The sequence below is a fragment of the Microtus ochrogaster genome (genome assembly GCF_000317375.1).
Source record: "Microtus ochrogaster isolate Prairie Vole_2 chromosome 14 unlocalized genomic scaffold, MicOch1.0 chr14_random_2, whole genome shotgun sequence".
Classification (NCBI taxonomy): domain Eukaryota; kingdom Metazoa; phylum Chordata; class Mammalia; order Rodentia; family Cricetidae; genus Microtus; species Microtus ochrogaster.
In genome coordinates this window covers 11,877,141-11,889,649 of record NW_004949097.1, presented here as the reverse complement: position 1 = coordinate 11,889,649, position 12,509 = coordinate 11,877,141, and the positions used below count along the sequence as shown (strand labels likewise).

Here is a 12,509-nt window from a genome sequence, read left to right as displayed (position 1 = left end):
CAGTGTTATACACACACGCTGAAGAACCACACGGGGTCAGTGTTATACACACACACTGAAGAACCACACGACCCTGTCTGCCTGGTCTCCTCCTCTGTAGAACAGAAAGAACAGCGGCACCTGTTACACAAGTCATAGCATCAACAGTCACCTTGGCACAGACCTGCAGTAACCCAGGACAGGGAGCCTCAGTCGAGGAATCACCTCCATCAGACTGGCTTGTGGCTGTGCCTTTGAGATCTTCTTAATTGCTAACGTGTAGGAGGACACAGCCCGTTATGGCAATGATGCCCTTGGGCAGGTGGCCTGGGATATATAAGGAAGATAGCTGGGCCAGCAACAGGAGGACGCCGGTCAGCAATGGTTCCCCATAGTCTCTGCTTCCGTTTCTGTCTCCAGGTTCCTGCTTGAGTTCCTGCCCCGACTTCACTCAGTGATAGGCTATGACCTTGGGCAGGTGATATCAGCACGCAGTGTCATATAGACCCACAGCTTGGGGGGAAGGACGCATTGCCCTTCTACAGGGCCCACAAGGGTATTAGACTCAGGAACAACTGGACCAGCTTCATAGTACAGAGAGAGGGAGCCCATCTGATTTCTGCCATGGGTGTGATTGTCCTGCTTTAGTGACTCCCAAGAGATAGGCAGGTGTTAGCTCTGATCCCCCCACCTCAACAAGGAGGTGACTGGAGCTGGAGGCAGAACTTCTGAGCAGGGGAGGGGATGAGCAGCTGGACCATCCAAGGCTCCCCCAGGTTTACCAGCTGTCAAGGCAGAGCGGGACAGGAATTTAGACCTGACATTGCAAAGGGGAGTCTGGCAGATGGATTCTGACACACACAGCTAGATGTGGAGATGAGGTAAGGAACCTGAGGCACAGCCTGTCACGCAAGCCTCTGTGCTCTTTTCCTAAAGCCAGAAATAGATGGTAGCATCAAGAGCCCTTCAGGCCAGCAAAGCTGTTCTCAGGGTTCCAGACTTACAAGCATTAGCCTGTGGCACACAGCCTTTAGCCCATGGTGCACAACTGTTAGCCCATGGTGCACAACCGTTAGCCCATGGCGCACAACCATTAGCCCATGGTGCACAACCGTTAGCCCATGGCGCACAACCATTAGCCTGTGGCACACAACCATTAGCCCGTGGCATACAACCATTAGCCCGTGTCACATAACCGTTAGCCCATGGTGCCATGTTGTTCTTCCACAAGATTCTGCAGACTTTAGTTCGTCTTCTGCTAAGCCAACACAGTAGTTTGGAGGAAAATATAGCTTTAGGATTTTATAAGCTGCATCTGTGGGAGGCACATGAGTGATGAGCCCACGTCAGTCTAAGTCATGACCAACATGCCACAATGAACACAAGCATTCCCGTTTCATAGAGGATTCCAGCCTCAATTTATCTCACCAACTTAGCTAAGAGGCAAATGTTATTCTCTGGGTATTTAAATGTCACCAATAAATGACAAATTTAAATTCTTAAAAATCTTAGTAGCTGACCTCACCAAACTTCCCAAGGAGAGATGAATAGGAAAGGCTACAGACCGTCATGGATCTGAGAGAGTAAGGGAGGGGATGTTTGTCTCCCTCGTATGCAGCACACCATGTGACTGCCTTAGTCTGCACAATGATTTAAGAAGGCTTATTTTTCTCATTCTGTAGATGGAAAAAGTTGGCCCAAGAGTATCTGTTAGCCACTGCGTGAGAACAGCCAGTTAGCCAGAACCTAACTGCAAGGGGTTGCTCGCCTGCCCATCTACCTGCCCCCTACCCGCCCACCACCTGCCTGCCTGCCTCCCCGCCATCACTTCCTGCTGATTAACGAGCATCTGTTCCTCCTCCTGGCACCAGACTCATCCCTTCAGCGTTCCTACATAAATCTAAGAGAACGTCCAGAAATCTTCTACCACTTTGGCACCAGTATGGCTGAAGCCTTCAGCTTCATGAACTGACTGACCAGCTTCTGAGTCCTTAGGCTCTTCCATGTGCAGACAGCCATTACTGGACTGCCCGGCCCCCATCAGGTAAGCCAGCCAAGTGAACTCTCATAGGGATGTGTGTGTGTGTGTGTGTGTGTGTTTGTGTGTGTGTTTACATATTCACAGTGCATGTATGCATTCCCGCGACCCTCTTCCTCTTGACCTCAGTCTGTCATACCACAGAGAGAGCTCAGAGGTCACAAAGCTCTTGTTCCCAGTCTGAAGGACTAGTCATGATATCAGGTGTCTGCATGTCCAACACCTGGCTGTCCTTCCATGTCTGTCCATGTCAAGTCTACCTGTAACCACTCTGTAACCAGGACAACAAGACAGGGGAAATGTGGGGACAATGAAGGGGAGAGAGTTGGGGCATAACAAGCCAGGAAGAGTGGCTGCACCTGCCATCCCAGCACTGGGGAAGGCTGAGACAGGAAGCTCTCTCTTCAAGGGCAGCCTGGGTTATAGACTGAGACACTTCCATCAAAACAAACCACACACACACACACACACACACACACACACACACACACACACACCAAAATAAAACCTGCCAAGGTGATACAGAATAGGGTGGCTGCATCTTCTGAGAGCCTGGTCACTTGCATGGTCCTCACAGCTGTCTCTGAGGGCCATGTGGAACCAGAGCTTCAGGGCTGAGAGGATGGGAAGGCTATGATCCTGTCCTTCTCTTTCTGTCTGAGCACACAATGCAGAGCACTGACCATCCTGCGCTCCTGCTTCTGCTCCTGAGCCACTGGGAAGGTCCCCTTGTCCCTAGCCTGAACCTCCTCTGAGTCCAGAGATGTAGTGGGAACCATTCTGAGACATGGACCTGATAGGTACGTGTGATTCTGTCCTCACCCTTGACAGATAGAGACACCAAGTGCTGACAGAAGTCCGGGTTCCTCAATGAACATTAAGTCACCAAAGATAAGGAGGAGGTGGGATAAGGAGGTCCAGGGAGATTCATGAGGCCAGAAGCCTTTCTTCACTGTCCTTTCCTGCCGTTCAGTTAGAAGGAAACCTCAGCTTCAGATTTACAGGTGGCTTGGCAGGGACAGCCATGAATTTAGTTGTTCTAGATGTGGCCTGACATGCCAAAAATACTTTCCTAGCTCCTCTTAGCTCACCTTGTTCACCTTCGGCAAAAATTTCTTTACGCTGAATTCCTGTTTATGTGTTGAAAGAGTCTTGTGTTGCCAGGCAGTGGTGGCACATGCTTTTAATCCCAGCACTCAGGAGGCAGAGGCAGGCGGATCTCTGTGAGTTCAAGGCCAGCCTGGTCTACAAGAGTGAGTTCCAGGACAGGCTCTAGAATTACAGCGAAACCCTGTCTCGAAAAAAATCAAAAAGAAAAGAAAAAGAAAAAAGAGTCTCGTGTTGCTACTAAAGTCAACAAAGAGGGGAGGGGAGAATGGATAGTGTCACCTATCACTTCAATCCCCTTCATGCACAGCTGTATCTACAGGTGTTCATCTGCAGTTGTGTATGTACAGGTGTGTAAATCTGCAGGCATGCATCTACAGCTGTTTATTTGCAGGCATGCATCTACAGCTGTGCATGAACAGGTGTGCATCTACAGCTGTGCATCTGCAGGTGTGTATCTGCAGGTGTGCATCTACAGGTGTGCATGTATAGGCATGCATCTGCAGGTGTGCATCTACAGGTGTGCAATTTTCGGGTGTGCATCTACAGGTGTGCATCTGCAGACGTGCTTTTTGAACACAGGAGACTGTCGTGTGCAGGGCTCTCTGAGGCTTTTGTACTTTTCCCCATATCCACTGAGTACAGACACAAGCTCCCCAGTGGGGTAGCATTGTGAAAAGGAAAGCTGCCTAACCTCTGTGGGCTACCCTTCCGTATCGACAACCTCGCTGCAGATTGTCCTCAACTCACCCCAGTTAGTACCTTACTTTAAAAACAAAAACTGTGATGAGTGTGTGGTTTAATTTAAGATTAAGAAAAGAAAATAAGGTTTAACATGACAGTCAGAAGGATGGCAGGTGTGGCAGTTTGGATGGCAATGGAGCCCACAGGCTCATGTGATTGAATACTTGGTCCTAGGTGGTGGAACTGTTCAAAAAGGATGAAGAGGTGTGGTCGTGTTGGAGGAGGTGTGTCACTGGGAATGGGCTTCGAGGCTTCAAAAGACTTATGCTACCCCTAGTATGCCTCTTTCTACCTCCTGCTTGTGGAGCACAGTTAGAGCTCTCAGCTGTTTGTGTCATCTGGCTTTCGCTCCACCATCATGAGCTCTTAACCCTCCAAAAACATAATCCCAAAATTCAACCCTTTCCATTTTTTTCAAGGTTTTATTTTTTATTGATTTTACTGAGCTCTACATTTTTCTCTGTTCCCCTTTCTTCCCCTCCCCTCCCCTCCCCTTCTGCCCTCTCCCATGAACTCCATGTTCCCAATTTATTCAAGAGATTTTGTCTTTTTCTACTTCCCATGTAGATTAGATCCATGTAAGTCTCTTTTAGGGTCCTCATTGTTGTCTAGGTTCTCTGGGATTGTGAACTGTAGGCTGGCTTTCTTTGCTTTATGTCTAAAAGCCACTTATGAGTGAGAACATGTGATAATTGTCTTTTGGTCTGGATTACCTTACTCAATATGATGTGTTCTAGATCCATCCATTTGCCCACAAATTTCAAGCTGTCGTTATTTTTTTCTGCTGTATAGTACTTCATTGTGTAAATGTACCACATTTTCCTTATCCATTCTTTGGTCAAGGAGCATTTAGGTTGTTTCCAGGTTCTGGCTATGACAAACAAAGCTGCTGTGAACATAGGTGAGCACATGTCCTGGTGGCACGATTGAGCATCCTTTGGATATATACCCAAAAGTGGTATTACTGGGTCTTGAAGAAGGCCGTTTCCTAATTTTCTGAGAAATAGCCACACTGATATCCAAAGGGGTTGTACCAGCTTGCATTCCCACCAGCAATGCAGAAGTGTTCTCTTTGCCCCACATCCTCTCCAGCATAAGCTGTCATCAGTGTTTTTGATCTTGGCCATTCTTACAGGTGTAAGATGGAATCTCAGAGTTGTTTTGATGTGCATTTCTCTGATGGCTAAAGATGGTGAACATTTCTTTAAGTGTCTTTCAGCCATTTTAGATTCCTCTGTTGGGAATGCTCTTAAACCCTTTTCTTTATGAGTTGCCTTAGTGATGATGAATGAAGATCACAGCCCAGAAAAGTGACTCACACTGGGTCAACACAGAGTTTGGTGGTAAATGGTCTTAGGAGGTTAGAGGTCACCCGAGATGATTCCGGCTGTTGACCTGCAATATTCAAACTATTGGCAATCAGAAGGTTCTGACAGATCCTCAGCATAGGTGGCTCTTGCAGGGAACTTTGGTTCATAGCACCTTCCCACTCTTTATCTAGCAGAGGAATAAATTTATTCTACCATTTCATAGACTTACTATTGGCTCTTCCTGGCGAGGGGGTCAAGAAATGCCTATCTGCTCTGTAACTTCAGTTCTGGCATAAGAGCCATAACCTTGGCAGCTCCCATGACTAAGACTGGCCACAAGACAGACAGAGAGGAGCTATGGAAAGCTGCACGGTCCAGAGATGAAACCTTGTCTTTGGGGCAGAGGTCTGCACACTTAAGCAGTGCTGGTCAAGGTGTGGTCTGCTAGTCCATCTCAGTTCTGATTCTGCAAGGAAGTTCTTATTCCTTGAAGATACAAGCTGGTCTCAGGATATGGTTATGTCTGTCCAGACTACAGCATTGACCACCTGGGGAACGGTCTATTTCTGGGACTTCTGGAAGCCAAGCCTACTGTAGATGTAAGATAGTGGGTTGTCTTGTTGCTTCAACTCTGAAGAGGAAGAAGAAAGCTTGGAGGTGTTCCTCTTTTGTACAAGGCCATTTAATCATTTCCTGGCTGCCCAGACTCCCAAAATAACCACACAGAAACTGTATTAATTAAATCACTGCTTGGTCCATTAACTCTAGCTTCTTATTGGCTAACTCTTACATCTTAACCCATTTCTATTAATCTGTGTATTACCACATGGCTGTGGCTTACCAGCAAGCTTCCATCTAGCGTCTGTCTCTAGTGGGGGCTACATGGCATCTCCTGACTCTGCCTTCTTTCTCCCAGCATTCAATTTAGTTTTCCCTGCCTAGCTCTATTCTGTCCTATCATAGACCAGTGCAGATTCTTTATTCTTTAACCAATAAAAACAATACATATACATAAGGACTTCCTACACCATCTCCCCTTTTTTGTTTAAATAAAAAGGATTTAACTTCAACATTATAAAATTACATATAACAAGACAGGTATTAAGCAAGAATTACAGTTACATTTATATCTATTTTATCTTTTATCATAACTATATATTCTTCAACTCTATTAAAGACTCCAGACAGATATAATATTAACCTAAGTAAATAGGAATTGCATTCTAAGCAACTTCCAAAACTCTATAATTGACAGAGATATATCACTACCTGGACAGTCACCCAAAGTTCTTCTGTGCCATTGGGGCATCCATCTTTAGCCTCCAGGCCCATAGTATCCAGCAGACTTTTCCATGAAGCAGGAAATTTCAGAGACAGTTCTATCTATACTGGCAGTTTGTCAGTCACTTTCTGCTGTGTCCTACACAATGTCTGGCAGACTCTTTCATAAAGCAGGAACCCAAAGGACCATCTCACCTTTAGGCAAGTTCAGCAGTTATTTTTCTATGGGTTCTGAATGTCCAGTTCATACAGAATAATATCAAGCAGTCTAGGCAAGAGCAGTTTCTTGCCCAAATGGCTAACCAACTCCATAAGGAGCCTCTTTGATGCCCATCATCCTCTTGAAGTAGATTGGCGCTGCCAGGAGCAGATGTGTTTCATTATTATGAAAAGTTAAGCTCTTAAAACATTTTAAATGCCATATTCTGAAGGTCTTTGAAAGATCTGAAGAATACCTATCTAACTGAAATATATCTCTATATATCTAGAAAACCTAACTAACATGATTATGAGCTTGACTATTATAGATGACTCTATTAAACCTGTATTTCTTAATTATACATTACATTTTTAAATGAGCTGCATAAACACAATACCTTAATCAATAACAGAAATATACATATAACAAAATTGACCTTAAATTTGTATCAATAAAGCAAGATCCATTTCAATGCAAATTTCTATAGCATACCCACTTTAAATGTAAAGAAACATTTATAGACAATATTTGGGGGTATGGGCATAGTTCTTTTCCAAACTGATTCCTGATTTTTGTTGGATAAAGTAATTTTGGGGGGTATTCATGGCGACTCTTCGGGGGGGGGTCTTGGTCCATCAAACCACATTAGTTTGGAAGGAATCCACAGGTTCTCACCTTCTGTGGAAACAAAATAAGAACCTCTTTTCCAAAGCAGCATATCCTTAGACTCAAATTTTGAAGTCAAGAAACCTTTAGAACATATATGTTAGTTTAGCTTAGCAGTCCCCAGAATCAAATGTCTCTCTGCAGTCAAAACTTCAAAAAAAACACAATAATATACATAATCCAGACTCTCTGTATATATTCCATTTTTACGTGGCTTATTTTTCTTTATTCCTATTACTTTTTCTGCAAAATTACTCTCTCTTTGCTTTATTTAAAAAAAACATTTACTTCTTTTTATAACTCTATACTCTTTTTCTTCTCTCTCCCAAGCCTACACATTTATCCAACACTGTGACCCATTTAGAGGTCTTTTTCATCTGGATTTGTCTTTATTGCATATCTATAATCCTTTTCTGACCAGAACCACTTTGTTTTTTTAAATGCTAAACAGCCATGGCTAGGACCAACAGGGCCCTGCCTGTCAACTCCACCCAGTCCAACATGGAGGAAGCATGTTTACTGCTTCTGAGACTGCTCTGTGGGAGCTGTCCTCACCACCTCAACTCTGGGAAGCACCATGCAGCATATAAATCCTTTTTAGCTGAGTAAAAGCTGTATCTGCCATGCAGCACACTGTGCAACCTGGAAATACCTCTGTGTATGGCACTGGGAATCTGCCATGCTCTCCTGCCTGTGCACGCCTAGCAGACCTGATCCTGTAGTTACTCTCTTTGGCTGATGTGTAGGGACAGACTGTGAAGCCTGGCTTCTTGGGGCTGTGGGAAGTGGGACTTCTGCCCTAAAGCCAATGTCTATGTGGGAGATGGCACAGTTTGTGACATTTCATCTATAAATGCCACAAGGAGAAGTTCTGGCTTCCGGACAAGTGTTAAAAGAGGCACTTTGAGCATTTCTATCTAAAACTGCCTGACGAGTGTTGATATCACCTCACTTTCTCGGCTCTCTCTATCTGAGGTCATATAAAGCAGCCAGAAGCCACTCCATGCCCTCAAGGTAGCTAAATGCAGGGCATATGGGCAACTCCGCCTTCACTCAGCACCTGTCCCCCTTTACTATGGCTCAGACTCTTGCTGTTTCTATGTGAATCACTGAGGAATGATGTAGGAGGTCCTTCTATATGTGTGTTGCTTTTATTGGCTAATGAATAAAGAATCTGCATTGGCCTTTGATAGGGCAGAGTAGAGCTAGGCATGAAAACTAAACTGAATGCTGGGAGAGGGCGGAGTCAGGAGATGCCATGTAGTCACCCCAGAGACAGACACCAGATGGAACCTTGCTGGTAAGCCACAGCCACTTGGAGATACACAGATTGATAGAAATTGGTTAAATTAAGATGTAAGAGTTAGCCAATAAGAAGTTAGAGCTAATGGGCCAAGCGGTGATTTAATTAATACAGCTTCTGTGTGGTTATTTCAGGAGTCTGGGCAGCCAGAAAATGAACAAGTGGCCTTCTACTACAAATTGGCATGCCAACGTGGTCAACTATATCCACCTACAGCTCGAGACAGCTTAAAAAGGAACTCTAGACACAGAATAAACAGAGTTTAACACAGCTTCTCGCTCTGCTTGCTGGCAGCGTGCTGCAGCTCCTTTAAGAGAATTAAAGGAGATTTAATCACTGTGCTGGGAGGAACAACCAAAAGGGTCCAGGGGCCCCAACTTCATATTCTGGGGTACTGGCATGAGCTGCAAGTAGAGAACAGAGACAGGTAGGTTACAAGGAAGGTGCAGTCTCTGCTGCCTGACGACATGGTGGTCCTTGTGTTGGTGGAAACTAGGGTCTGTTCGTGTCTTCCAAAAAACTTACCTAGTAGTCACAGGTCAGATGTCCGGCCAGACACAGAGGAAAGCAATGAACAGCTATTAAGAGGGCTAAAAATACTAGATAATTAGACCGCTGGCCTACCACGTTTATACTTCCTGTCTAAGATCACAGAAGTTAATCAGCCTTGGAGAACCCTTAACAGGATATAGCTTTTGTCTGGGAACTTTAGTTTGTACCAGCCTGGGCTCCCTGTGAGCTAGAGGATAGCCTAAGCTACAGAGAAAGACCCTGTCTCAAGAACACAGATAAACAGGACATATGCACTCTACAAATATCTATTCTCTAAAATACAGAATTTTTTTTTAATGTAGATGGTCTGTGTAAAGTCATCAGGGCAGGGAATTGGGGCACAGTGCGGACACACTTGTTCAGACCTCTGCACAAGTAAGTAAGTTTAAATTTTCTCAGCTGTGACCTTCCCTCTTGGCCCAGCTCAGGCTCATCACTGGTACAGGGAGAATAGCTCACTTCACAGTTTGGGAACGGAAATACATTTGACATGAAAGTACGTTTCATTATGTTGTTATTCTCTGCTGTGTTGATCATTTTTAGTGGCTTTGCCTACCATTCTGTTGAACACGTCTTCCTTCCACAAGAAACACTGTTGTCTCTTGTGAGAATCTCTGGAAAGCAGCCCCTCCATAATGCAGAGAGATGACCTTCTACAAGGACGGGAGCAGCGGAGTCTGGGCCCGCATAGCACAGGGCTGTTCCGTGCAGACGTGCCCATGTAGTTCTGGCTGCCCGTGGTACTAGCAGATTGTATTTACTGAAGTGAGGGGAAGTGCTGCGGGCAAGCACGCTGAGGAACACGGTACCAAATGAATCATGACTGCACGACTTCTAACAGGCCGATTGGCCTTCCAATGGAAGCCTTCCTTATATTGATTGAACCACAAAACTTTTTTTACAAAAAAAACTGAATCACCTTGTAGTGATACCAGATCTGTGCCACCTGACACATGGGCAAAACCAGGAGGGGATTGTTCCAACTGTGTTTTACTCAATGGGCTGTCACCCTGAGACAACAGGTGGCTAAGATTCTGAACATCAACTTCCATCTCATCTTCAGCCAGCACATTGTATAGGGAGGGGAACAAAGGCAGCAGTCATTCTAAAATTTAGTCTCGTCCCTCTGGTTAGTGGTCAGTCATAGTTCTCAGACATCCGGCATCACTGTCCTGACCTTCCCATCACTCCATGAGGCAGGGGAAGGCTGACCCACTGAGGGCTGACTTCATCTCCGGCCTTCCAGACTGAAGGTTAACCCAGAACAAAGAGACCACGAGCACTGTGTGGTGTGAACTCCTCCCTATAGGAGGAAATGTGAATATGATCTTACCGTGATGACTGGGATGTGCTTCTATCCATAGCAACGCTCTCATCAAAGGGAGGAAGGGCTAGGGAGGAGTGGGACAGGCGTTCGGGAGTCAAGGCAGGTTCACCCTCTGCTGAGAAGCTAACCCAGGTGCTCGTTGATAAGATGATGTTGGGCCTGTGGCCCTCCCTCCCTAAGACCCTCCTTCACCTGGAAAACAGAGGCCAGTGTCTTTTCTGCATGGTTTTCATAAGAACTACAATTAATTGAATAGATTCTGCTTACGGTTATAATATGAAAGCCTGCAATGACCGGTCTCACTATGAACTGAAGGGTAAGCATTGAGTAAATTTTTGGAAACATTCTTGTTTTCTTTATGAATACAAAGGAATGTAATGGACCCTCTCCGTCCTCGGTGACACTGACTTCCCCGGGGAGACTCTGCTGAAGGAAGCAGAGCTCATAACAGCCAGTGAGCATGCCATGGGCTGGAATCTCCTCCGGAAACACGAACCCTCTGCTACCCAGGAGCCCTCTGCTACGTTCTGGGCAGCAGATGCAGCTGGGACCTGGGGTCGGAGAGACAGGAGGTCATGACAGTCTTAATGATTAGGTCATAAGGACGGGTAGAGCCCTGAAACGTGGTATACTCAACACACCTGAAGCCAGGAAGGAGTAGAAACATCCTCCTCTGCCACCTGCTCCCCTGCTATTGCCGTGTCCTGCTGGGCTCAAAGGGACAACCCTTCAACTTCTTCCGGAACAGGGAAAGTGTGCCCTTAGTGGAGAGAGGTCTGTTCACACTGCTTCTCAAGTCTCTTTACACCACGTTCAGCACGCACTGAACAAGAAAAGAAGACACGAGAGTAGAAGGGTACAGTCTGTAGAGCGGAAGGAGAGGAAGAAGTCGGTGAGGGGGCTGCGCTTGCGCCAAGACGTCAGCAGGAAACCTGGTCTTATCCTGTGTTAACAAGAAACACTGACCGAAGCATCAGGAGTTTATGTCAGCTCACATGTCCTGAGGGAGTCATTGAGAGAGTCAGGGCTAGAGCTCAAGGCCGGAACTGCATCAGGGGCTGCAGAGGAGTGTGCTGTTGTTGGCGTGCCCAGCCCCCTTTCTTCATCAACCCAGGACCACCTCTCAGGGGTGGCACAGCCCACAGTGGGATAGACTCTCATATCAATCATTAATCAAGAAAACGCCCAACAAGTTTGTCCATTGGCCAATCTGGTGGGGACCTTATTGAGGTACGGTTTTCTCAAATGACGGTAGTCTCAGCCCATGTTAGGTTGACAAAAACCTACCTAGGACACGTACTAATTAAAATAAATAAAATACTTGAAAATTGTGCTTTTAAAAGGGCGTGGAAAGAAACAGGTGAATGTAACTTGTTATTGAGAAAGTAAGGGCTGAGCATTGTAGTTACACAGCTGGGCCAAGAGCTGAGTTCCACGGCTGGGGACCCGAGTGCCCGGACACAGTCTGTGGGAGGTTACCCATCTGGACTGAGCTGAGTTCCACGGCTGAGGACCCTAGTGCTGGAACGCAGTCTGTGAGAGACTTGAAATCATTCTGAGAGTGTGAGATCCTTGATACAATCTTAGTCTAAGAATATGGGACCACAGTTCAAATGCTAGATTCTGCTGTATCCTTCGGGGTACATGATAAGGGGCTAGAACTGGTGTTTTATGCTCAAAATTATTGGCACTTTAATAATATTTGTATGTTACAAACCGCTGTGTCTGACTGCCTGTACGAAGTTTTCCTCTCTTATGGAGACACAGTGGTCTGATTAGGGATGGAAAAGACTTCTCATATTTCCTACCTGTATATAATTCAGATATTTGGGGTTATATTGTACTAAACAAAGAAGCATGCCCATTTCAGTAATGTGAAAACTTGGTTCTGTCTGTAATAAATGATAAAATTATATGTGTAATATATATATACACATAAAATTTTATCACACACACACACACATATCTATATATCTATATATCTATATATATATATATATATA

The 12,509-nt window shown here is 45.4% G+C and overlaps 1 protein-coding gene across 1 annotated transcript in view; it reads left to right on the top strand.

Annotated features, from left to right (window-relative positions):
• Lmntd1 (lamin tail domain containing 1) overlaps positions 1-2,017 on the top strand; it is a 78,947-nt gene extending 76,930 nt beyond the window's left edge. The window contains exon 8 of the mRNA XM_026787882.1: positions 1,851-2,017. Within this exon, the coding sequence (XP_026643683.1) occupies positions 1,851-1,951 (101 nt within the window). The 3' untranslated portion in view covers positions 1,952-2,017. The remainder of the gene's footprint in view (positions 1-1,850) is intronic.
• Positions 2,018-12,509: the final 10,492 nt, after the last annotated feature.